Below are 25,874 nucleotides of genomic sequence, written 5' to 3' on the forward strand. Positions count from 1 at the left end.
GGGGGACCTCTGAGGTGACTGGAAAGACAGGGAGAATTGCTGCACTGCATAGGTTTGCTCTGGATGCTGCCCCCCTCCCTAGCTCACTGTTTGTTTTTTTCCTTGTCTTTGAAATGTAAACTGCAGAGACTTTGATACTGTAACAGAAGAGGAGAGTTAGGTGACTGTACTCCGCTGAAAAGCTGTTAGGTTATTTCCTAGTCTTACAGCAGTCTTTTCCAGGCTGCTGTTAACTGTAGCTGAAGCTGTAATGCAGAGATACGGGATTTTCCATCATGTTGCATGAATTTGGCAGGGTTGTCAGGCTCTGTAATTATGCAAACTTTTAAAAGCACAATCTCTTTGTGGAGTTTGAGGTCTGCGTTCTCCGATGGGTACTGTGGCAAACTTGTAATGTGAGTGTTTGTATCTATGAATCCATGGTTTCCTTCTCTCTTTTCTTGTATTTAGTTTCATGGATCTTCCAGAAATTAGTAAGGAAGATTAGGAAATGATGCCCCCATCTCTCTGGCTGTGGGATACAAAGTCAAATGGAAGAGGATGTTGACAGAGGAAACACAACAGTGAAGAGTAGGACAGGATGGACGTGCTTCCACCTGCTCTACCTTCCTGACATAACCTCTGTATTTAATTGCAAAATAAAAGATGGGAGAAACAATATTAGAGAGAGGTGTATGAAGCATTTGCTAATAGTTAGAAGTAGAGATCTGCTTTCCCTCTTCCCTCCTTCAGTTTAGAGTATGCCCTATGGTGTCAACAATGCGCTGACCAAGCGATGTGTGCTTCTGTCTAGTGGATGATAAATGGCACACAGTGAGTAGCAGTGACTAGAAATGGCACTACCTACATCTGCTTCCTAAGTGGGGTGAGCAGCCATGCTAACTCTGTGCACAGTGGAGATGTAGGAGTTATTGTGGCAATAACCTGTTGAGTCACTGTTTTTTATTGTACAATTATTTGTGTTCGGATCTGATGCCTAAATAATGTGCACTACTGAAACACTGCAGAAAAGGAAATGAATGCAGAGAGCATTGCTTCACACGGCAGAATGTCCCTGCTGAATAAAATCTATAGTTATTTCCCTTAAGCTCCAGTTAATAAGGTTCTAAAAATGATGGGTGAACTCCTTAGAGGCTGGCGTCTGAGTGCGGTTCGAAGAGCAGCCGAAGTTCGACACTTCTCTAAAGCTTCTCTCATCCATTTGAATGTCACGAGTCTTCAAGCCTGGGCTGAAACTGCTGTGAGGACACGCTTCTCTGCAGTATTTCAGCTTCTCGGGTTCCCACTGGAGAACAGAGCTGCAAAGGCACACAAACCTCACACCATTTCAAACTTGAAAACAAACGTTGGAGGTGTACTGGAAATAGGCCGAGTTGTAGCGTGGAGGAGCAACTTTGTGACTGGTTTCAAACAATGGAAAATCTCATCTTTGTTTAATGTATGGAGTGTGGGAAGCCTCTAGATAACAAATGGGGGAGGGCTTTGCAATCTGACCCTAATTTTTCAATGTTCATCTGGCTTACGAAATATCCTGTCTAGTGTAAAACAGGTTAACATAGCCCAGCCCACTGTCATTGACTTAATGCCAAGGTGAAACATCCTCCCATGTCTGAACTGCTGGGATTCCTCTTGTAGCTCAAATAGCACAGGCAGATCCTTTTACACAGCGGGGGCTAGGGCTCAGTCCTTCTACATGGACTGAGAAACAGGCAGGTCCCTCTTCCAGGACAGCAATCTGTAGCCAGCTCCCATCAGCACCACTTGGATGTGGTGCGTGTATCCCTGCATGACGTGACCTGGTCACATATGGCTCTAGGCTGTGGCTTTCCATAAGGGAGCACCTTTAGGAGGGATGGCAGGTTTCCGTAACAGATACAGTTTCAGTAGGAACCTTCTATTCTTAAGGGAAACACTTTTTTTTTTTTTTTTTTTTTTTTTTTTTTAACCTAGCAACTCTGGATTTCTGTATTGCAATCCTCAGCACAAGAGCTGGCAATCTGTCAAGGACAGTCTTTCAGAATACATATGTGTTTGCAAATTGGACATTAAGCATGTCAGTGGAAACTTGATATAAATGGGAAATGTTTCCAATCCAAAGCCAGCATGCTGCTGATCCAGCTCATCATAGTATCTTGCCCCTGGGGAGGCAGCAGGTTGCAGTTCCTGGATCACATGAAATGATGGATAAGGGAACCAGGGGATAGAGACCACCACTTCTTGCTGACACTTGTGCCTCTCAAGGTGAAGGTGTTCCTTGCTGTGGCCCAGCACCAGTCTGGCAGCTTGCTGTTCAAAATACCAGCTTTATGCTCTTTGCCACCCCTGTTTTATCTTGCTCATCACCAGTCTCTTTTGAGTCCTTTGACATCAGTGTGAGTTCTGAAAATCTAATTTTGTCTGAACCACGCAAGACTATTTAGAAATTGTGTGACTACAATGATGTGTCAAATCTGTCAATGTTGTCTGTTTGGGGCTTTGAAGGAAAGTACATATGAAGGAGCGAGGAGGAAGTGTATGAAAATCCCTGTCTTGGGTTTAAACAATGATGACTAAGGATTGTCTACACAGGAGTTTCCTGTGCAATGAGGTAGGTTTTGAAGTGCTTTATTTAGCTGTCATTCCCATCTGCAATGTCTGGATCCATCATATCCCTCCTACTGGTTTCTGAGGCAGTAGCATAGCTGAGTTAGCCAGGGACAAGAGACAAGGAACCTCAGGTGACTACTTTTAATGGAGACTTTGCACAGAGCATGTAGAAGGCTGTGTGTAGCAATTAATATGCTTGCTTAGAGGTCTGTACCATTTACGGTGTTGCAGGAAAACCTCTGTGTTCCTTTGAATGTTAGAACAGAGACTGGGAGAGTTCATCTGCGGTGCTTATGGAGGAGTCAGAGATAGGTGGAACGTGCACTTTATCATAGGTCTATAAATGTTTGGATGCACATATATGTTTACTGTATGTCTGTAGAGCTTTGTGATCTAAGAACATCTGTGATACTTGTCCTGGGTTACTGGCAGTCCTCCAGTACTTCCAGATGCCTGAAAAGATACAGCTAGCATGGTATTCTGGCAACCTTTTTTAACAGCAGAGTTGTTAGAAAAGTCCCAACAGGACAAAGAACTGCAAAGGTACATTAAAGAGAAGTGGAATTCTGGCAGTGATGCAGTCCTAGGTTACTCACTTGTAAAAGCCATTTTGATCAAGCAGAGTATCAGAAGGATAACTTTCAGTGACAGAGGTAGGATTGTTCCTAGCAGGACCCCTCCTGCTTCATTGGCTTTCAGTAGCACCCATGGCCTTGCTTGCTCTCTGGGCTTCTGGAAACATCCAGGCACATTGGCAGAGTTTTGTGAGAAAAGCTAGAAATGCCATAATGTGTGCATTTTCCGCGTAAGCCACCTAAGATAAAGCCACTTAGTTGTTTTCTTGTCAGATTGTGTGGCAGTTGTGTTGTAGGCTGTCACAGTGAACCTGTCATTAAATGCTGTATTAAGGTATCGGAGAGAGGAGACTGATGCAAACTGTAGTTATCAGTGCTTTAGCTTGCAGAACGTTTCGCAGGTAAACTGACTTTAAGGTGTTGAAATGTGAGGACCCTTGTTTTCCTCCCTCTGCTCATGGTGTCTGTGACACCTCCAGAGCACCAAAGCTCATCCTCCTTGAGTCTGCAGAGGGAAGCCAAGGAGTAGTTTCAGTGCAGCTTACCGGGTCCTTGATTCACTCTTGAAGACTTTTTGATTGCAATGTTATTTCCTCTCAGAGCCAACGTGATTCCTTCTGTGCCACAATAAAACCACTTAACAATCTTTCTTCCCTTTCAGGAGAAAGGAAACAATTTAAAAAATATATATAGCCACATATATCTCCAACATTTCTAGGCTAAAAAAATATATCATATTTAAAATGTTGCGGCTGTGGCTCCGCAGGCTCTCCCACATCTGAACAATACAATGTCTTGCTCCAAAACTTCATGACTTGTGAGATTCAGTGCTGGTCTGGTAACATATACATTGCATTTTTTGAAAAGTTACAGGGCTGCATGCCATTAGAAAGAGAAAATAATTATTTGTCTTCTGATATTGAATGCTGATTAGTAGCCATGTCAAATCTGAATTAGAAATATTTTAAATTGTGGCACTCACCAGCAAATAAAAGGCGTATTAGATTATTTTAGAATGCTTTTCTGGCTCCATGTGAGTAATTTGACAGATGGTACTGAGGCACTTGGTTATACTGCTAAAGGAATATAAAAAATTGTCTTGCTTAAAATAAGAAAGTAAATTATCAAAAAATTCTACAACAGTTTCAGAAGTGTGGCATGTGCAGCATAGATAGAGAAGTGAATGTGAATCCTTAATGCCATAGCCTGCCTTAAAACTTCAGGTAAAATCTCATGCAAGTAGTAATGCTGTCCCACATGCACACTGATGAAACATTTGCATTCCATGGTTCTGTATCTGTCTTAAAGATAGATGTGTGTGTGTAGGTACGGGCTGTGTTCATGGAGTATATGAGTTAGGGAAACATATCCAGCTGCTGTGAAATCATGCTAACTTTGTGGCATAAATTAGGTGGACATTTTCCAGATTTGTATTTAAAAATGGCATACTCAAGAGCTTTGGAACTAAACAGCCCCATCTGTTTTAAAAATTATACAGCACTAAGAATGTGCTGTGGTATGCATAAAAATTTGGGATGTTGTGTAAGAAACAGCAATTTCTAGGGTAGAAGGAAGATTTCAAAAAAATGATTTTGTATGTGTCTTCTTGAAACAGTCGGTTAAATGCACTCATTGCCTAAAACTACTAAGGTTTTTGTGCTAATCATGAACTATTCTCAAGTCTGATTTTCTGACGGAGGTGCTTCATCACATTTTATGACTGAACTGTATTAGGTGGTAGGTCCTGCTCAGTTAGGAGAGGGCTCACTCTGGCACCAGCCAACTTATGGCCCATCTGCTGCATAATATTCTGTCTTGGAAACAAAGATGCTTTGACTGTAAATACTTCTAAATTTGGTTGTGGTTGGTGCTGCTGAATGCGAATATCCAAAGATATCTGAATTTTCCGTAGCTTTTGCATCAAGTCACTGTTCCTCTTGGGATGCGCTTGTGAGCACAGGGAGAAGGTTATCAGGAGCTGTCAGCACAGGTTGACCAAGAGTAAACATGCCTAACCAACCTGATTGACTTCAGTGATAAAACATCAGGATTTGTTGATGAGGTAAGAACCTCCCTGTCATTTACCTTGACTTCAGCAAAGCTTTCAACAGTCTCCTAGATACTCCTCTATCTAGAAGATAGACAGACAACTCAATGGACTAAAAAAATGATTGGATGATTAGGCTCATCAATCCTAGTCACACTCAAAGGCATGTTACAAGTGGAGTACTCCAGGGTCTGTCCTGTTTATGACCTTAACCAATGACTTGGAGGAGGTGATGGATGCTTTTGTCAAGTTTTCAGGTGACACCAAGTTCCAGGCTCTACCTGTCTGTAGCTTAGGGGCAGACCTGCCACTTGGACCACGATAAGCTGAAAGGCCAGCAGGAACCATATGAAATTCAATATTCAAATTGTCCTCAAATACAAAGTCTCGCACCTGGAAAGAAGAGGCTGTGTGACAATAAAGGCTCTCCAGATGTCAGAGCCAGACTCTTCATGGGGTTCTGTGGTGAGAGGATAAGAGACAGCAGGCATAAACTGCTACAAGAGAGGTTCAGACTGAGTATAAGGAAAACAGTTTTCCCCATGATGACTCTTAAGCAGTGGAGCAAGCTGTCCAGAGAGGCTGTGAAGTTTCCATCCTTGGAGGTTTTTAGGACCTGGCTGGACGAAGCTCTGAGCCACCTGGTCTCACCTCAGACTGGTGCTGCTTTGAGCAGCAGGTGGGACACCGCAACTTCTTGGACTCCCCTCCAACCTGTATCATCCTGTGACTCTGTGATCCTCTAAGAGTTTAACATTTTGGAGTTGAACATTTTTTAGACTCATGGAGGGTGTCAGCTAGAGCTGATAGCAGCAGAGTCACACCAACAGATATTAGCATGGGATTTGGTAGTTCAAGTCTCCCAAAGAGTCTGAGATACAACAGAAGAGAGATGTGGTTCTATAGAATTACAAACCTGCTGAACATTTGCTGATTGAGTCTAACAGGGCTGCTCAGCTCTGTTTCAAGTTTCTCTGCTGGCTCAAACACTGCAACATGTTAATGTAATAAATAGCAGAATGGTGGCCACACATCTGGGGTTTGCAGGGGGATTCCCGTATGGTCACTGCACCCAGGAGATACTATATTGCTGGGATTACTGGTAGTAAAGTTGCTGTTTTAGGGAGAGAATGAAGAAAACAGAGAGGTTAGCTCAAAGCTGGTGTAAACAATTAGTAGCAAGTAAACCAGGGTGTGAAGTGACAACACATCAGCTAAGGCCCTGAATTCCTTTGTGTGAAGCAGCTTGCTTTACTCAGGGAGCACAGTGAGGCCCTGTACAGATGCCCTTTTGCAGGTCCAGCTGAGCCGATGGAAGATCTATTGATCCAGAGGCTCCCCAGTGCTTCTCTGCCAGAGGCCGGTGCAGCAGGGGTTTGCATGAGCGTGTACCCCTTTGGTGCAGGCACCTTCGGTGGGGCTGGCCCGAAGCGGCCATGCTCCTGGTGTGAGCTGGTCCCAGGGATCTGGAGGATGTGAATTAGGGAATGCTCAGTGTGGCAGGTCAGTGCAGGGACCGGGACAAGCGCTAGTGAGTGTTCCCGTGGCACAGCTGGTGTGGGAGGAGGGCAGCACTCTGAGGCTAAGGGCACCTTGCATGGAAGAGCATCTACCTGAAAAACCAGTGCGGAGGAACTAAGGAGCTGTGAATTCACATGCCTCTTGCTGTGCATTAGCTTTCTCACTTTAAGAGGGTGATTAGCTTGCTGCCTGTCACTGCCAGTGAATGGCAATACCCACCTTTTCTGAAAACTCCCTATAATTTTGCACACAGGCCTTGGTTACCACTGTCTTTCTCTTTGGCCCTCAGGAGTATATTTTACAGAAGCACAGATGTTACTCAGAAAATTCCAAAACCATAGAATTGCCTCATATTTTTTATGCTTCTTGCTTCACTTTGATATTTCCCCGAAGGATGCTATGCCTTCCATCTTTTTCCGGACAGAATGTCCCTTTGTAATGTCCTGATATTGCTGATGGTTTTTTTTTCTTTTTTTTTTTTTTTAATTTAAAAGCTTGCTTTGGAGGTGTTTCTCCTTCCATGACAGTCGGTCCCGAGGAGTTATTTTGTTTTTACATAATTTGCACATCTGTGTTCTGTCTGTGGTGTGCAAACCAGCAGAATGTTGGTTGTTAATGATAACAACTGTATATTGTTGCTTTCCTATTGCACTGTGTCCCTCCCAAAGTCATTGACAATTCATCATCTTGTAGCAAAATGAGCAGTGCACATGGGGTGAACTCCTGCGGGGTCAGCGTGGCTGTTACGTGTCCTCATTGCATCTCACACCCTGATGAGTTCTTGACACTGGAGGACAGTTTCAGTTCACCTGTCACTGAACTGGGGCCGCCTCTGCAACAGGCATGGCAAATTTTGAACAGGCTCCATTTGATCCGGGGAAGGGTAGGATCTGTTGATGATTATTTGTGGCAGACGTTTGCCTGTCCTGTAATGACGTGGAAGAACGGCTCTTTAAATCACAGGACTGTCAGTGGCTGCAGACATCTGCGGATGTGGGATCTTGTAATCTCTCCTCTCAGACCTTGATGTTGCTGTTTAATCTCTGCTATTTATGACTACATTTTAAAAAAAATAGGAATAATGTAAAATCCACCACAGGAAGGAATCACTGCACATTTCTCATTTGAATGGCAGTGGATATTTTACGATACATGTATATGTCTCTGTGTGTGTGTTTATACACAAATGAAAACACAGGAAGCTTTAGTGCAAACATTACCACATACGCTGGAAAGCCAAACGGAGGCAGCAGTTAGTGCATGGGATGGAGCTGTTAAGTTTTCAAGTGGTACCATAACGAAAAGCAGATGTGCCTCGGAGTCCTGGTCAGCCCTGAGACCCAGGAGAGCCCAGTAGATGCCTCAGGGATAATATACCCAGAGGGATGTAATTGTTCCTTATTAAAGTGCTTATGGGTTTGGAACTGAGGACTTTATTTACTGATCAAAGAGCTGCCTTTGATTAGTCAGTTTTGAAATGAACGAATTTCTAAGTTTTTTTGTTTTGCTCTTCTTAGGGGACATATTTCGAAAGCCTTTTGATCTTTGGTGATGGGTATTTAGTAGAAGGCAGGTACACTTTTCATGGAAGTCCTGTTGTAAATGGTGACGTACATAAAGCCCTGATCAGAAAACATTCAGAACACGTGTTCAGCAGGGCTGTTGACTTCAGTGGGCCTGTGCACACTCACAGGGTTGCTCTTGTGCTCATTCTTCAGGAGGATCAATGATTCTAAAAGGTAAAATCAGGCTGCTGGTCTGTGGAAAAAAAGGGTAATATCTACCGCAAAGGTCAGAAAATATTTATGTGGCATCATACACTAACAGAGTACAGGCAGCACAAATCTTTACAAATAGGCATCCTGCTGGTACCAATTGGAATGTAGGAGGCAGTTAGTGTCTCTCAATTGTAAGTGTCATTTGATCCCCGGGGAGGCATTTAATGGATGATATTTCCCTACTGAGAGTCCTGTCTTTTCTCTCTGTACTTCATTAGTAATAGTTGAGGGTCCTCCTGTTCATAAAAAATGTATGCACTTCTTACCTGATTTTTCACATACTGTATTATGAAAAAGGACGTAATTCCTAAAGAACTAAATCGAATACTTTACCTTTAATTACACGCTGTCTTTCTGTCTGCAAGCAGGTTTTCCCCACTACTTATTACCAAGCCAAAAGGAAGGAAAGAACAATACAGAGAGAAAAGAATAAAACCAGAATAAAATAATGGCTATTTGCAAATCCACTTGTCTCTGAAAGGTCTCTCCTCCCCATCCAAACTGCCGGGCCTGGATCGGCCTCAAGGATACTTCAGAATGCAGCTCCTGTCTGTGGTGAGATATCCACGGGAAATGGATGCCTCACCCCTGTGGAGGTGGACCTGTGATATGAAACACTCATCTTACTGAGCATGAATAATTTTATCCATAAGTGAAATCTTGCAGTTGTTTGACAGGGGAGAGCATTACTATCCTACTGCTGTTAGATAGAGGAAAAAAAATCACAAGTAAGAACTCAAAATACCACAAGGAGAGCTACCTGGAATAATTTCAGATTCAAAACTCAAGCTATAACAAAAATGTAAGTCTTTCCCTGGTGGCTCAGGGGGACTATATTGACCCATCTCTCTCCCCCAGGATCCGGGCTGCCATTCGTTTTCTGATACTGTCTTGGTTGACTGTCCAATTTTCTCACAATGTTTTAACTCAAATTTACTTGCTTATAACCTTGATCAACTCCACAATATATACATTATTTTGTAACAGAAATATCTTACTTCTATGGTCTAATTACATACAATAAAACACTTTAACATGCAAATACAGAGCCTCCCAGGAACTGCTCTGTGTTGTTGGGGTTCAGTTCAGAAATGCAGATCTACCTGCCTGGATGGCTGCAGTGTTCCTGCATGGGGCACTCGCCTGGGCTGGCAGAGAACACGCTGTGCTCCCTGTCATAAACCAGTCCTGTTCGTCCCCTGGGACCTATGAAAATGCTCCGGATTCATTGCAAGTGAATTCATTGCATGTGGAAAAAATCCATTAATGGGCTAAGAAATGACTTTTACATTCGACACCAGCTCTCCAGATGCAGATGCTTGTGGTAGGCCATCTGATATCCTGAGAACTGGGCTTTCCCATGGAAGCGAGGCTTTATCCTTCCTTCAGACCCTTTCCACCACCCCAAGGAGCTGCTTCTCCAAGTCCGCTCCTCCAAGTGTTTGCACTTACGTATGTGTTTGAGTGCTTTGATGAAGCAGAATCAAACCAGCCAGTTTCAATATTGGCTTGTTTTCGTTAAATTGAGCATGTTGTGTTTTGTTACATAGCTTGGGGTGGTGAGAGAAATCTATTAAATTTAAAGTTAATTAGTATGGGAAGACGGTAATGTAACAAGATTGCCTGAATGAAAGTAAGGGCATTGCTATTTAATTAGCAAATGCATTTGGATTTTTTAGATTATTTTTTTGATTATTTTTTTCTTTTTGATTTAATTCAAAATATTTTCAATCTTTGCATATAATGAAAGAATAGATTAAGGTCAGGAAACTGAAAAAACATTAAAAACCTATGGCATAATTTTTATACATTTTTTTGCTATTAAATACATGCTGTTGATCAGATAAGAGAGCTTTTATTTCTGTGGCCTGTTTTCATTTTGTTTCTGAATTGTAGCTGAAAAGATGCTTTAAATGACAAGAGTCCTAATTTTATTACCAGGAAGGATTGAGTTTATAGAGCCATTAAACCTGAATGTGCCTGTTGCTGCTTCTACTTTCCTGTTTTTGAGACCTTCCACTGAAGCAATAGGGACCTTCATTCAAGATTTCAAGAAATGCTTACACTCAGGTGTGTTTTGTGCTGTGGGCTGATTTCTTCTTCATTTTCCTTAATTTAAGATAAGTCATTGTAGACTGAAACTTCACAGTTACTTTCCTTTATGGAAAACGATACCACTTGCATTCACAGCAATGGGCCTAGTCCCACCAGTTTCTAATCATGCAGCATGTGTCTCACTGACATAAGGGACTGCGGAAGAGGCCGTTGTCGTGCCAAGTGCATTGAATAAAGCACAGAAAGTTCTCTCCCAGGAGCGGGACTGCCTGCACAACTTGCTCAGTCTGTCCATCCATTGCCTTCCAAGTGAGAGATGCAGGGCTCACCCCACATGGGGCAAGTGTTCCCGTGCGTAGCGATGGACACAGTCATTTCTCATAGTTGCTTGGGGTGGCGCTCAAAATTACAGTCCTTGTATTGTGAATAATATGCATCTTTTATCGAATCTGGTTGTTCATTTAGCTTACATGCCACAGCGAGGCGTGCATAAAAATATTCACTGAAAGTCTCACCAGCGGCTCACGCCTGCCATCGTGGGAGTGTGAAGATTGTGGAAATATTCTTGTGTAGTGGGAGACACCTGCTGTGCAGTCCACAAATCGCAACTCCACCTGCATGTACTCTGCCCAGGCTCCCTGTTACAGCTACAGTAGGTAGGTGTGATACCTAAGTTTTTGTGTGTAAAATGTAACCTGAATGTAATGCTTACCTCGCTCCACAGGCTGTTAAAAAAAAAAAAAAAAAAAAAAAAATGCATGGTGCCTTAATCTTTTTAATCTTGAATTTTATGCAGGCATCTACACCTGCCTCTGCAGGAGCGAGCTCCATATCGCTACATGGCTCCCCTTTGCCTCCTGTGAATGGTGATAATATCACTTCCCTGCCTCCCAGGACTGCTGTGAGTAAATGCATTAGAAATTTATTTGGCTGGGGTAGTCTTTCACCAGAGCTCTAGCGTAATTTGCTCTTGTATTTGAGTCAGTTGTGAACTATGGTATTTTGTACAAAACCCACTGTATGCTGTGACTGCTCTACTTACGCGCGCTGCCATAGGAATTACGCACACTGGCAGGGAGTATACCCAGCTCTTAAAGAACTTTCTGGAACTTCTGCATTCCTCACGTTGGTGGCTGCAATTTAAAAATCCACATTTGTGGTGCTTGGTGTGCTGTCAAAGCTGGGATCTCAGGATTTAAACAATTTTGTGACAGTTGCAGGATAGCACTTCAGTTTCCACGGAAACTGGCGCTGGCTCTCTAAAATCAAGGTGAAGAGTTGGCTGATTATCTAATAATAATGCTGAGCATTTAAATATGAAGTTCTTCACCTTCCTCTTGCTGAAACAATTTCCATTTCCTACAGGATCCAGCAGACGCAATAGAGGTCTTGTAAATTCAAACTGTTGTCACAGCTTGGGCTGTGTAATCTACTTTCAGAGATGAAAGCCTCGACCCATTCAGCCACTGAGCCTTACGCTCTGCTGTTAAGATAAGGGGCTAATTTGTCCCCACATCTACTGCACAAACTGGGACCATTATTTATATGGCAAAATACAGAATAAAAGAAGTTCTTTTGCTTTACCGTGTGGTTTTTGTACTATGCCTTTCCAGAACATTTTTATCCTCAAATGTATTTCCTTGAAATAATTCTCATTGCATAAACTTCTTATCTGCTCACACTCTTGCTTATCACCTGAATTTAATCACTCTCTGGCTTTGTGCTCACTGGACTCTTGTTTTGAATCAGTGAGTTTCATCGTTTTGCTGAACATTCCTTTTTCCAGGTCATTGATTTCTAAGGTTAACAAAACGAATCCTCCCGCTGATCCTTGTTACATCCCACTAATCTCCTTGCTATAACCTGAACTGCTCAATTACCTTTTGTCTTCAATTTCAGAGGCATTTATTGAACCCACAGATCAGTCTTTTGTGCAGGGAACAGTTTTATATTGGATTCAGGAACATGTTCGTGTGAATATTTCTCATACTTATACCTCAATTAGTTAAGGTTGTTTAAATTTTCTTGGTTAATTTCCTTCTTGACATGCCCTTTTAAGTGTACTTTCTCCACTGCTTATTTTTTTCAAGGGATGTCTTTCTTTCCAACCTCTATTCTTTTCCATCTGCTGTTGAATAATATCTTCCACTATTTGATAGTGTTGACTTTCCACTTTGCCGCACTTCATCTTTTCTACCCTTCTGAATCATCTGACTCCTTTACCATCCTTTGTTCATTTTAGGAAGAGAGTAAGAGCCAATATTCTTCTGCAGGATGTTTGCTCTGTTTTCCTCAATAGGGAATTGGGGAGCATTCTTAGTCTTTCATGTCACTAACTCCATGTCCTTCTTTTTTTTGACGCAGGGTTGATATCCACTTTAGCCAGGTTTGTATCTCAGCTCAGATGTACTGGGGAGAATACGGAGGCACAAACCCAAAGAAACAGTGTTCGTCACCTGACTCCCTGTGACGCCGTTTGAATCAGCTGGTTATTAATGGAAAATGGGGCAGAGCAGAGGTCTTATTCCTTTGATATGATCTTCCTCCAACCCAAATGACCCTGGTTTCAGGTACCTATAACTGAGACTTCTCTCATAGTTATTGCCTTTGTTAGGAGTGCAGTATGGAGAAGAAAGGGCTTTTTAGACATTCAGTAGTGTGCCAAGGGGTTGTCTTTAGGTGTATTTTAGGAGCAAGGGCCACATGTTCATCTCAGGCGTAATAAAAGAAGTCCAAACTAAACTTCTGACTGCAGAGAGCCACTCTGCAGTTTGTCTAGGGTCACTGTCACTCCGAGTTGTATTTTTCATATCAGAAATCTGTTATTTCCAGTGCCCAAGGACTGTGTAGCCATTTACAGAACACACTGATAGCCCAGAACAAGTCACCTACCTTTGGCAGTGGCTCACATGGCTGGGATCTCAGGAATAAGCCATAAAGAAGCTCTTGAGAACAATAGCTTCTTTGGTAAGGAGAGGCACATTTTTAACAGTGGCTGAATATGACTGAAGATAAGAGTTTTTCACCAGAGCACTGAGAAGGAATACAAAGGACACCACTCCTAATCAACTAATCAATAAGATTGCTTATAAGTACAATTACTTATAAGCAATTACTTATAAGTACAATTACTTTTTAGAAAAAAAGCCAAAAGAAGGTCTGCCTTGGAAAGTTAGTTTTTGACAAAAACTTGGTTTTACTGGATATTTACCTTAGATAATCCTATTCTGTTTTGAATGTATAGAGTTAATTAACAAAGCCCTTCTGAGGTCAGTTCATTTTTTTCACAGAGGAACAGAAGCTCTGGGCTTCTGTGAGGAAACAAGTTGAATGTGTGAGATGAGCACCCTGAAAACCTCGTGGTAACTCCCCTCACATTCAGACAATTATCCCCCAATCAATGCATTTGAGAAATGAGGGCATACTTGTAAAACCCCAAGCCCAGGATACCCCACAGGCTTTAAATCAGAGATGGGAAAGGTGTGTCACGTTTTAAAAAAGAAACCGCCACAAAGGCACCTTTGTTTAAAAGCTGCCAGGGTAGTTTGAAATGACACGTAGCAGGGGACAAAGCCTGTCTGAGCAGGAAGCTGATAGTAGAAGATAATCTGCAAGGGGCATGGAGTTTATACAGCCCTGAACACTGACTATGAATTTGAATTGATGGTTTGCTGAGCAGCAACTGGTTGTTGCATTTTTTGGAAGAGGGGCTTAGGTGACTAGCTGGTTAATAATATGAGAAAGAAAAGGAAGATGAACAGCCGGAAAAAAAAAGCGTGTCGTGTACTACTTCATAAAAGTGTTGGAGATGTGGAGTCTTTTACAGCACATGCTGTGGTCCCACCAAAATACTGCTGGCAGCTAGCTCTTCCTGAGCAGGTCACAAGCTGCTGCAGTCTCACAGAAGCCCATTAACTTAAAAAAATGGGTCTTTTAAGACAGGGGGAAAAAACACAACATAATTGGGTAGTCTGGTTCATTGCAAGCACCTAGGCCGTTCTCAACCTGGACAAGTCAGTTCCTTTTTAGAACAAATACACGGTCAACAGTATTTTGGGTGATTTGGAAATTCCATTTCCAGTAATATTGTTGTAACATAGGAAAGAGAGGTTTGTTTGTCATAAGCATTTTCTTCTTTGTAACAGACAGTAGAAGGAACAGAGAAATTACAAGAGGTAGTGAGTCTTTACATAAAACAATCTTTCATAAGAATAAAATGCTGCATTCACAGCTGTAAATGTGTAAAATTCACACCCATATAATTTAAAAATACGAAGCTACTTTTAGTGTGTCTCAGGGCTTGCTCTTTTTTAGTTCAGAAAACGAAATGCTCAAGTGCGGGACTTAAAGTGGTTAACCTCATTGCATTGGCAAAACCAAACCATTCATTAAGCACTGGGCTTTTAACTCATCATAAGTGAGAAAGTTAAAATTGAGTTAGTGTAACCAAAGTGCAATTGTGTTCTTCACACGGTGTACATTTTGACTGGCTTGTAAAAAGAATGTAGAAGTTCATGACTCTCCCTGGCAGCTTCTTGAGATGACCAAAGAAAACATGATCTGCAACATATTTGGTTACAGTCCGACTCCGATTGAGAAGACAGGTTTTTATCAGACAGTGGAGAAAAGTCAAAGTCAGCTACCTGGAAAAGAAACATAAAAGAGATAATTTTTAATTTGGGTCCTATTGGCTCAAGTGAGTCCAGCAAGAATACTTTGGGCTAGAAATGTCACTTGACCCTCAACCAGTTTCAGTCAGTCACCAACTTCAAACAGACTTCTGATGTGTACCTGCTGCACACATGGCTCATAGGCAGTCTCTCTAGAGGTGTATTATTCATATTCTGGCATGATGTAAAGTGTATGAGGTACTTTCCAAAGGGCCATGAAATCTACTTTTGATTTAGGAGCCCATGCTTATTACAAATACAATAATGTAGCAAGTGAAAGCTACACCAGAATGGAAGGGAGCTGGGGAGATAAAGGTCACATACTGGGGTCAGGTGACAATTTATTCTGCTTTAGTGCTGCTTTAGGTAACATGCCCACCCTTTTTTACTATCATATATCCTCTCTCACTATCCCCCTGCTTTCTTTCATGGAAGCATTCTGAGACAGATCCTCTGGAAGGGATGGCTGAACGGTATCTAATTACTATCCCAGCTCAAAGTGAGAATAATTGAATACCTCTATGAGATCTTTTTGTTGCGTGTTACTTCGAAAAGTCGTGTACAGCACCAATCCTAGCATCACTGAAACCAGAGCGATGCAGAGCAGCACAAAGAAAGCCGGGTGGATCCCTAGGAAAGAGCACAAGGGTGCATTCCCAGAGTGATACAATACACTAGAGAAGAGACAACAGCAAGAAGGATACAATATTTTAGGAGAAGTTTTCCTACTTTTAGAATGAAGGACCTGTGTGTAAAAGGGAATAAATTTTTCAGCCCAGATCCCTTCAGGTCTTTCTGAGATCTTAGAAGTGGAAATGCAGGGTTGTGAGGTTATAAGGGTCTTTCCCTTTTTACCCCTCTTTTTCACTGAATGGCCTAAAAAAACCCCCATCCAGTTACATATGTTACCCCTAACTCCTCAGGGTGTTTGTACCTTTGGTACTGCAGGAGGATAGGAAGTAATCTCATCTTCACAGCAGCCTCCAGCAAAGAGGATTTGCACACTTAGCCCTGAATGCACACTCGTGCCTTCCGGAGCGAGCTGCTCTGTCTCTATACAAGTGCTGGCCCACAGTGTGATGGTATAACCATCCTGTACCACAGCCTGGCTGTCCTCTGGTCAGGACCTCTTCACTTGGCCACCTAACCACTTTCTCAGATGATTCAGGGACCCAGGAGGGACTTGTGTGAGCATGCATGGGGAAGCCAGCAGGGATTGGTGTCTGGGCGTACAGAAATGTAATGAAATAGAGACCTAGAAAAGTCTACCCTTAAAAAACATACTAAACAAAATGAAGAACTGAGACTAATTAAATTAGTGTTACAGACATGTTTTCCTAGTTACCATCTCTAACTACAAGAGCCAGACTATTTAAACTGAAAAATATGTAATCTAACTAACAGCCTTCCCAGGAAACTCATTAGCTTCAAGACACTCTTGAGAGTAAGGGTTCAGCACGATGCAAGAAGCTTAGACCAATTACAGCAGGTACATTATAGGCTCTCCTTTCTTTCCCTCCTTTCTGTGCTTTTAGGGATCTATACCAGTTTCCAGAAACCTCATCTGCAGGCCAGTTAATCCATAATTGTCCCTGACATGTTTGAGACTGCTGGGAATTGATGTGCTGCTCAGACTAGCTGCTCCTCACCTGTTGGCCACACTTTTATTTCATGGTACGTTTGCAGCATTGTCACGCCGTTCTCCACTCGGACACTGAGGCAGTACTGCCCAGCATCACTGAAGGTATGGCTGAGATTATAGCACGAGCCATTAATCACCACCAGATGGCATTTTTCACCTTCAAGTGGAATGCATTCAGACTTTATAAGCCAGCATAATGCTAGTGGTGGGCTGAAATGACAAGAGCAAAAAGAAAAAAAAAAAAAAATTAGATGCAAACTTTGCAAAAATTTCAGCTAAGAGCCGATGAATCACTTGGTTAAAATAGCATAATAATTTTGAAAATAATGCAGTTAATCTAAATACAAATAGAGAAGTAATTAACTGCCATTTGTTTGGCTTATAGAATTTGTCAATTGAAAATGTTCTTTGTGATGCTTCTATAAAAGCAAGCCTTTCAGCTGAGAGTTAAATACCTGCGTGGGTCATAGGCAGGGCATTGTGTGTAGAAAACCCCACAGTCCTTCTCCAATAAAGATAAAAGGAATCTCTTTTCTCTGCACTTCCACGGGAGTATAGGTTGTTTTTTCTCTGTGCTGCTGAAGCACACCCAAGACCTTTCTGATTAACACCCCCACCACAACCAAAACTAGAAATAATGTAAGATGAGCTCTGTACAATGGACTAACAGCTGGAAAAGGTAAATAAATTTAAAGGATCACCAGTACACCCTCACAATAACAAAAAGGTTTTTATTTGCTATCAAGCAATTTAGGTGCAATCCACTTTATGGCCGTGTGTCTTCTCATCATGTCTAGTTGATGCCTTTTGTTTACATTTTCAGACCCTTGTTCCAACTGATTCTGCTTGGACTCACCTGATGCACTATGGACTTTGATTCTGACAACAAACAGAGCTTTTCTTTACCCCATCTTACTAGTATTTTGTTCCTTATCTCTTTAGGACATTCCCTGCTAAAGAAAGCAGCCTGTTGATATGTTTAGCTCATTTTCTAGCTTTGTTTCCGATAACCCATCTCTCAAGCCCTTGTCATTACTTCTTTATCATAAACTCATATCGCATCAGTCCCAGTCCTGTGGCTAGGAGGCCAGGTCTGGCAAACATTGTCCATCCTAAAACCAAGCCTGCTTTTAGGAATCTCAAGGTTGGCTGTAATAGTTTTTGGCTGCTCATATTTACTGGTATGACATCTCCAGTTTCCCCTCCTGCCAATGTGTCATCATTTTGTGAGTGCACACTGTGTTGCTTAGTCTGTTGGGACTATTTATGCCTTTGGCAAGTGACTCTGTTGGGTGCTGCTTGCTCCATTCTCCATACACAGCCCTGCTCCCCTCTCCCTTAACCCAGCATTAGCCTAAACAGCTCCCAGTAGCAGAATGTGACAGTGTCACTCTTGGAGAATAAATGACTTCTATGGTCATGGAGTTTTTATGGTGAAGGAGCTTTCCGGGGTGTTTCAATGGTATTTAAAATGTTTCTGCCATACAAAAAAAATCTGATATATTCTAAATACTCCAGCTTAAGAGATCTTGTGCTAGGATCGAGGTGCTCATGACTCTCCTATATTCCTATAAACCTCACTGCATGGAGCTTCTCTGTTTTATTCATCTTGTGGCAATCTTTGACAGAATTATTCCCCAAACCCATTACTTCCATGTGCCAGTCCAGGATCACTCCTATGCAATAGGACTCTGAACACAGTTTAATTTAATGGTGGGGAAATTGGTCAAGGGAAAAAATTCAAAAGGAAGTTTTAAAATGTAATTTTCCCCACTATATTTCTCTGGCTAGTTCTCTTTTAACATTCTCTTTACAAAGATACAAAAATAACATTTGCATTACGTAGGATTCAATTTTTCTGTAAAGAATCAGGCTTTTTCAGGCTCTTAGAGTTCATGGTATTTCAAGTCAGGAAAAGACAATATTCAACAGTATTTTGTTGAATTTTCTTTTTTGTTTTAAGGAACAGTTTTATGGGGTGCAAGTGACTATTTTAGAAACAGTGGGGAAAAACACTTAAACAGACAATGCTTTTGGGGAAAGAAGTTGTGTTTGCTACTTACGTGCCGTTGATATGAAGAGATAAACTCAGGTTTTCCATTACGTGAGTCTCTCTGGAGCCCACTACATTAATACTTTTAACAGCATCTGAGAGGATAAAAGAAGTATGTCACACTCCACATGAAAACTTGAAATTCACTGGATTTCCAGTGAAGGTTTGTTTCCATAGACTTTGCAGATTTTAGCTCTGTCACACAAATGCTACTACTTGCTTCATACCAAAAAAGGAAACCTACTTGGTAGAGTTGTTGTAAGTTTTCAGAATGTTTTGTGATTTCTTTTTAATATGTAATCAACTACTTTATTAATCCTCTACATTTTTTACTTATATGTTTATTTACTCCTGAAACTGAACAAATCAATGAAACTTTCTAATGCTTATTTTAACTAATTTATTTTTTAGGGATAGCTGGCATAAATTAAACAAACAGATCCTCCATAAATTACAGTGAACATTTCCTTGACAGTTTTAAGTGCATGTGAGAGTTTTACAAAAGCCAGTGAAACTTCTGTTAAATGGAGAAGAAACAGAAAATTGTATATATTTTCCCCATTTTTTCTGCACTAGAATAGCACAAAGTCCATTTTGCAATTGAAACTCTTCATTTACTAATGTTGACTAGTTCTTGCATGTGAAACAGCACTGACTGAAGTTGTATTATAACGTTAAAGCTAGATTGTACCTGTACATATAGATGAAGTTCTGTTCTGAGCATGCAAGATGTTTTATAATTACCTAACAGCGCCAGAGCAGTGGTAAAATCACCAGTTTTCTGCACCATTTCTCTTTCACGTATGATGCTTCCAATTTGCTCCCATTCAGCTATGACTTTCAGATGCACCGTGCGATTCCCCATGGTAGAGCAGTTATAGTAGACAAAGGGTTCCTTGGTAATCTGATAAAGTCTGTGTAACATGAAAAGATATGAATGAAAACACCTTTTACCAAGTCCTTGCATATTTCTGATTTAAAAAGGAGCAAGCTCAAATATATTTTCTTTACAGACAATGCTACAATCAGCTGTGATTCTAATTCTATTTTATGTCCCTATCAATGGGGATTAATGTCTGTGGCATTACCAATAAAAGTACAATCATTAGGAGACCCAGAGTATATTTATGCATTTTTAATCAAACAAACTAAATATAATGCTAAAAGAATTCACAAAATGGAATAGGAATAGTAAATTACGAAAACTATCTTTATAACAGGTAGACTATAAGCTAACTGAAGCACTAAGATGGGGCAGGAAAGAAAGAAAGAGAGAAAGAGAGAGAGAAAGAGAAAGAAAGAGAGAGAGACAGAGAGAGAGAAAGGGAGAGAAAGAAAGAGAGAAAGGGAGAGAAAGAAAGAGAAAGGGAGAAAGGGAGAAAGGGAGAAAGGGAGAAAGGGAGAAAGAAAGAAAGAAAGAAAGAAAGAAAGAAAGAAAGAAAGAAAGAAAGAAAGAAAGAAAGAAAGAAAGAAAGAAAGAAAGAAAGAAACAAAAGTTCACATTTCTATTTGCAGACATATATTTGTATTGGGCATTTCTATTTGTATTGTATTCATCCTCAGAGAAGGAAAGTAACTCTTTTTCTCCTCCCTACTGTAGAGTGGCTTAAGGGCTAGATACTTACTACCCATGGTTTTATTTCTGATGGTTATAGGCTACGCTGGGTTTCCACCCCCTCCTCAATTTTGTAATTAAGTGTGTGTTAATGTGCACCTCCATATTATTTGAGACCTATCCACTTTCAAAAGCTGCTCACCCAAGCTGTGGTATATTTACTGGTAGCTGGTCATAGTAACAGCTACTCGCTGCCCAAGCACAAGACAGTATACCACTTCCATTTTCCTTAAGTGCACAAATTATTCACATATTCAACACTAACAAACTGCTAATGGAGATCTGCTGGCATAATGATGTTTTAAAATAAGGATTTACAATAAGTTACTTTTTCCAGTTCATTCAGTTCAGCTCATTGCACAAAAGTAATAAATCTAAGCATGTATTTCAACAAGAAACATAGGTTGTTAAAACATCACCTTTTTGTGAGTACGCAGTGACTTCTGTGCCAAAGTTTTCATAATTCACCTGGTTGATATGCTAAGAACATACCAACTGACACAGGTGTATGCTTTGTCCTTTGGTTTAATCAGGATTTTTCTCTAGATGAGCATCTAAATCAGAGCCATCTCGAATACTCATTAAAGCAAAGTAACCACACCTACCCATCTCCAAAATCCCAGTTGTAAACAAATGATGCTGACTTGAAGTAATGACTTGGGTCATGAAGACAGAAAGAAATCCGGGTCACGGCGCCCGTGGAGGAACTAGAACCACGTGTGATAAATCTACTGTCTTCTATCTGGGCAATGGTAAGATTCCCTGTGATAAATTCTGCAGAATAATAAGGTGGAGAAAGAATCACAGTATATATCACTTTTGTAGATTACTCTGTGTATCAAAACATTATTTAAAATGTACTGCATAAGTCTTTCTGTGTCCCAGTCCAAGTGGTTAAGTGTAATTCACATCAATTACTCAGTGTTGTTATATGTGTTAGTGAGGCAGAGACATTAAATTACTTATTTAGTGTTATACAGTGGAATTCTAATAGAACTAAGAGAAATAATCCTGGACTGATTGAGGTCAATATAGTTTTTTACTACTGATTTAAAAAGAACTGGGATTAACATCAAGTATCTAGATCAAGGGATTCAGAATCTAACCAGTAAACATGTCCTTCATGTTTGGGGTGGTGGGTTTTGTTTGTTTGTTTTGTGGGTTTTTTATGTTGCTGTTTTTTGTTTTTTAGTTTTAGCTTCCACAGGAATGAAAATTTGACTATGAATAACATGCTATATATTGTGAATACAGAAAGGGTGAACTTTTGATTTTAATGTCTGTGAGAAATCCTATGCTCAAGTTTGTTTACAAGGACTAGCAAAAGCTGATGGATAAAAAACCCTCCCTAACCTATGAATAAAGAGGTATGATGCTACACTTATCAGCTCTTTATAAGGATATTAATTACCAGTAACAGACTCTTACCCTGTTAACAATTAATGAAATCTGGTTAGTTGTTCTCTTGACGGTGCACAAATAATCACACATTCAGAATGGGGCTTGCAATGCAGAACTAACTGGAGCTGTAATTTAGATGAGTTATTGGCAACTACCTTTGCGCCCCTGTAAAGCCCCTGCAGGTGCTCAAGCTTGGGAAAGGCAGAAAAGTACAATGGGATCTTACCTTTCACAGCTATAGAAAGCTTCTATTCCTTTTGCTTGTGGCATGAGTATATGACAGTGCAAAGCGAGAAAGGAACAAGTAGGTATTCAGCAAGGCAGCAGTTCTTAAGAGAGAAAGATGTCATGTATACTTTTGTAAAGACTTATCCAATAAGCTTGGTGTTTCTGAAAGGAAAATCTCAGTAGCTATTCCCCAAAATGTCAGCTATGCCCTATGGCTAGCTTTTTGGTCCTCATGCATGTCCTTGTCTTCGGCTGGGAGCTGGCTCTATTTTGGAGTGTGTAAGTAAAGCACTGGATGTGGCTGAGGGATGTGGTTACTAGCCTCTGAATGAAGGGACTGTGGGAAGCTGTCCAGTGATATGTCAATTCCTCTATCAGAGATTAGGTTAACCATACTGCACCACTGGTCAGTTTGGCAAAAAAATGCATATTTTTGGTTATGAATATTCCCAGTAAACTGAAATTGCATTCAGCAATATTTGGAAATGCAGCCATGACTTCACATCAAGTTCAGTACATTCAGGTAGAACTTTAAGAGAAAATGTAATGGCTCTGTTGTGCTGATGACCTAAGTTTTTGCTATGCCAGGCAGCAGGGAAAATAAGTAGATTGTCACTGCTGCTGGTCATCCTAACTTTAGGACTGGAAATGCTGGGAAGCAGTTCAGGAAGCAAGGAAGCATTGTTTTAGGAGTCTGGACATCACTGAACAACGCTGATGTGGGAACTGCAGCTACTGAAGCATCCAGTTTCTACTTCCATTTCTTGAAGTGATACAGGCAGGACAACATGGGCAGGATCACACCTGCTTCCTGGATATAAGTAGACTACAGCATGGCCCTGTTAGTACAATGCCATCCAAACCTTCAACCAAAGGGCTACACAAATCAAGCTCTGTTGGTAGAAGCCATATTTACACTTGGCTTTTATTTTTCTGATGCTGGCAAAGCACCCTTATGTATACTGAATTCCTGAAGACATCGAAGTTGTAAAGCCATTTTACCTGTAATCTGAAGCACAGTGATGTTTCTAGCAACCGGCCGACATAACCAACAGTTTCTGTGAGTCACCCAGACAGATACAGGAAAAGTCCCAGGAAATTCACCGGTCACATTAATTACAGAGTTAAACCGCTGCTCAGATTTCTCTATCAGAATCAGAGGAGCATAAATCCAGTTAAAGTGATACAAGTTTGATGTGACATTGTCATTCTTCATACTTAGACTGGCGTGAACAGTAGCTTGAGCTCCCGTTGTGATGGGACCATTGTTGGTTATTTCCAGGTCATACTCCTCTGTGGAAATCAGAAGGAAAAAGACCTCCATTGTTGTACAGCATTTTTTATTTTATTTATTTACACATTTTAACTCATCAGCTGCAGTTATGTCACTCACAATGAAGCTCATCCCAGCAAAGACTTAACCTGGAACAGAATCTGTTGCATGTATATATGAGTTCAAACAAGTAGCATTAAACAACATGTCAGACTGGGTCAGAAACATTAATAGTAGAAGGGACCTTCAGACCAGAACTTCACAAAAACTTTGATGAGGTTTTATAGGCAGAGTTGGTCGCTGGCTGTAGTGTCACTAATGCTCTACCATGGTCACTTCCAGCTACTGGAAGAAAGTCAAGCTCAGCTCTAATCTCCAACCTAAAAAAATGAACTTTCAAACTGAGGTAAGATTTCATCCAATAGATTCCTTTGTCGGCTCTGTGGACCTACAAGTCTCCTCCCCTTCCTCCTAACTGAAAAAAGAAGTATCAGTACCAGCTGCTTCTTCTCTGTGGTCCACCACTGACTTTCTTTTCCAGGAAAGGACCAAAAGTGCCAGTGTAAATGAAACTTGTACCGTGACCTAGTGACCCATCAGCTGCAATCCAGAGGGACCTGGACAAGCTTGAGAATTAGACCCCTGTGAACCTCATGAGGTTCAACAAGGCCAAGTGCAAAGTCCCACACCCGGGTCAGGGAAACCCCTGTTAACAATACAGGCGGGGGGATGAAGGGATTGAGAGCAGCCTTGTGGAGAAGGACTTGGTGGTACTGGTGGATGGAAAGCTGGACATGAGCAGACAATGTGCGCTCACAGCCCAGAAAGCCAACCGTGTCCTGGGCTGCGTCAAGCAAAGTGTGGTCAGCAGGTTGAGGGAGGGGATTTTTTTTATCAGAGTGGTGAAACACTGGCACAGGTTACCCAGAGAGGTGGTAGATGCCCCATCCCTGGAAACATTCAAGGTCAGGTTGGACGGGGCGCTGAGGAACATGATGTAGTTGAAGATGTCTCTGCTCACTGCAGGGGGGCTGGACCAGATGACCTTTAAAGGTCCCTTCCAACCCAAACTATTCCATGATTCTGAGAAACAGCAAGGCATGAGAAGTGCAGGACCTGTGATAATGAACCACCCCTGCTGCTCTGGATCGCTCACCGTTATCTTCTTGGCCATGTTTACACAAGCTACTTCAGCTCTCACAGCTACTGCGGTGGGCAGAGCATGAGTGAGATCAGGTTTTATGGAAAAGATACATTCAATTTTAAAAAAAAATAGCAGTGCAACAAGATTAAATGATCTCTGTGTGTTAAAAACAAAGGAAAAAACTCAAAAACCTCAAAACAAAAGGAAAGGCAACAACCACTGGAAGTTGTCAGTTGGCGCAGAGCTGGGAACAGGATCTGGTGGTTTGCCTCTAGCAGAGCATATTCCCTCCCTGGCTGTGCTCTCACCAATGCTGGGCAGAGCAGCAGAGCTGTGGGGCTTCTTGTGCTGGTGACTTTCCTTCTCCTTTCGTTCAGCAGCCACCAGATTGCTAACAGGGACCTGAATCTTCGAGCTTCAGAAACTGCATTTCTCACTCATCCGTGACCTGTAATGTGGAGGGAGCACTGGGGTCAGCTAACCCTGGTGCTGCCTCTCCTGCACCCATCAGCTTGGGATGGGGTGGAAGAACCCAAAGCATTTACTTAGTGCCTGCATTTTATTTCACAGATAGCAGGTACTGAGCAAATCTGCATGCAGAAGGACTGTGAGAAATAACTGTAACATTACAGCCTGGGCAAGAACTCCACTGGTCCTATTTCATAACATGAGGAATGGCCTGGAGTTCAGATTTTTGAGTTAACAGAGAAAGGCTTGTGATTTGATGAAATCTGGCACAGAGAGGTTTCAGGTCTCTAGAAGATTTTGGGCCACTCTCTGCTTTGTTTCAGCAGAACTTGGGAAAAAACTCGCTAGCTAGCTCCCGCTTATCTAGCACTTCTCCTTGGAGGTTATCGCAGTGCTTTACAAACCGGGGCCGGGCTGGAGCCCAGTCGCTGCAGCAGTGGGAGTTTAAGTAGCTAACCCAAGGTCACCCAGTGAGTCACCAGCAGAGCAAGACGTGCCACCCGATTCATGGATTTCTGCTGCCTTCCCGACCTCTCTCTGCACAACGCAGCACAGGGAGGCTACCAAAGCCAGAGGCTGCCCAGGAGCCTGGGTCAGCGGAGGAAGCAGAAGCGCAGCTTTGGGTTAGCAGGGGGTTAGGGACCCCCGGCTCCCCGGGACGCCCCGGCTGCGCCGCAAGCCCCAAGGTCGCAGCGCCTGAGAATGAAGCCTGGGGAGGCGAGGGGTGCCCGGAGGTGCCTCCTCCATCCCCGGTCCCGGCCAGCAAGCCCGGGCAGGGACCCACCACCACCCCGCAAGTGAAGCAGCTCACGCCTGAG

General features: G+C 41.9%; 2 protein-coding genes across 2 annotated transcripts in view; one reads left to right on the top strand and one right to left on the bottom strand.

Moving 5' to 3' along the window:
* Positions 1-14,227: 14,227 nt before the first annotated feature.
* TMEM130 (transmembrane protein 130) lies at positions 14,228-23,567 on the bottom strand. Its single transcript, XM_026859262.1, has 7 exons — positions 23,174-23,567; positions 21,148-21,316; positions 19,672-19,841; positions 18,938-19,022; positions 16,882-17,084; positions 15,750-15,862; positions 14,228-15,205 (listed from the first exon to the last, which is right to left on the bottom strand). Exons 1-7 carry the CDS (start codon positions 23,493-23,495, stop codon positions 15,029-15,031), a joined length of 1,239 nt encoding a protein of 412 aa, XP_026715063.1. The 5' UTR covers positions 23,496-23,567; the 3' UTR covers positions 14,228-15,028.
* A 205-nt stretch (positions 23,568-23,772) lies between these two features.
* The window catches only part of TRRAP (transformation/transcription domain associated protein), a 100,414-nt gene continuing 98,312 nt past the window's right edge, over positions 23,773-25,874 (top strand). Inside the window, exon 1 of the mRNA XM_026859158.1 lies at positions 23,773-23,850. Coding sequence (XP_026714959.1) covers positions 23,773-23,850 — 78 coding nt within the window. The remainder of the gene's footprint in view (positions 23,851-25,874) is intronic.

The sequence above is a fragment of the Athene cunicularia genome, assembly GCF_003259725.1.
Source record: "Athene cunicularia isolate RWA chromosome 14 unlocalized genomic scaffold, athCun1 chr14_part1, whole genome shotgun sequence".
Lineage (NCBI taxonomy): Eukaryota > Metazoa > Chordata > Aves > Strigiformes > Strigidae > Athene > Athene cunicularia.

Coding starts and splice junctions, on each gene's coding strand:
- TMEM130 (XM_026859262.1), bottom strand. CDS start 23,495: ATGGAGGTCTTTTTCCTTCTGATTTCCACAGAGGAGTATGACCTGGAA. Junction 15,863..16,881: donor AATAAAAGTGTGGCCAACAG/GTGAGGAGCAGC, acceptor GCTCTTTCCTAG/GGATCCACCCGGCTTTCTTT. Junction 15,206..15,749: donor AACAAAAAGATCTCATAGAG/GTATTCAATTAT, acceptor TTTCTTTTCCAG/GTAGCTGACTTTGACTTTTC.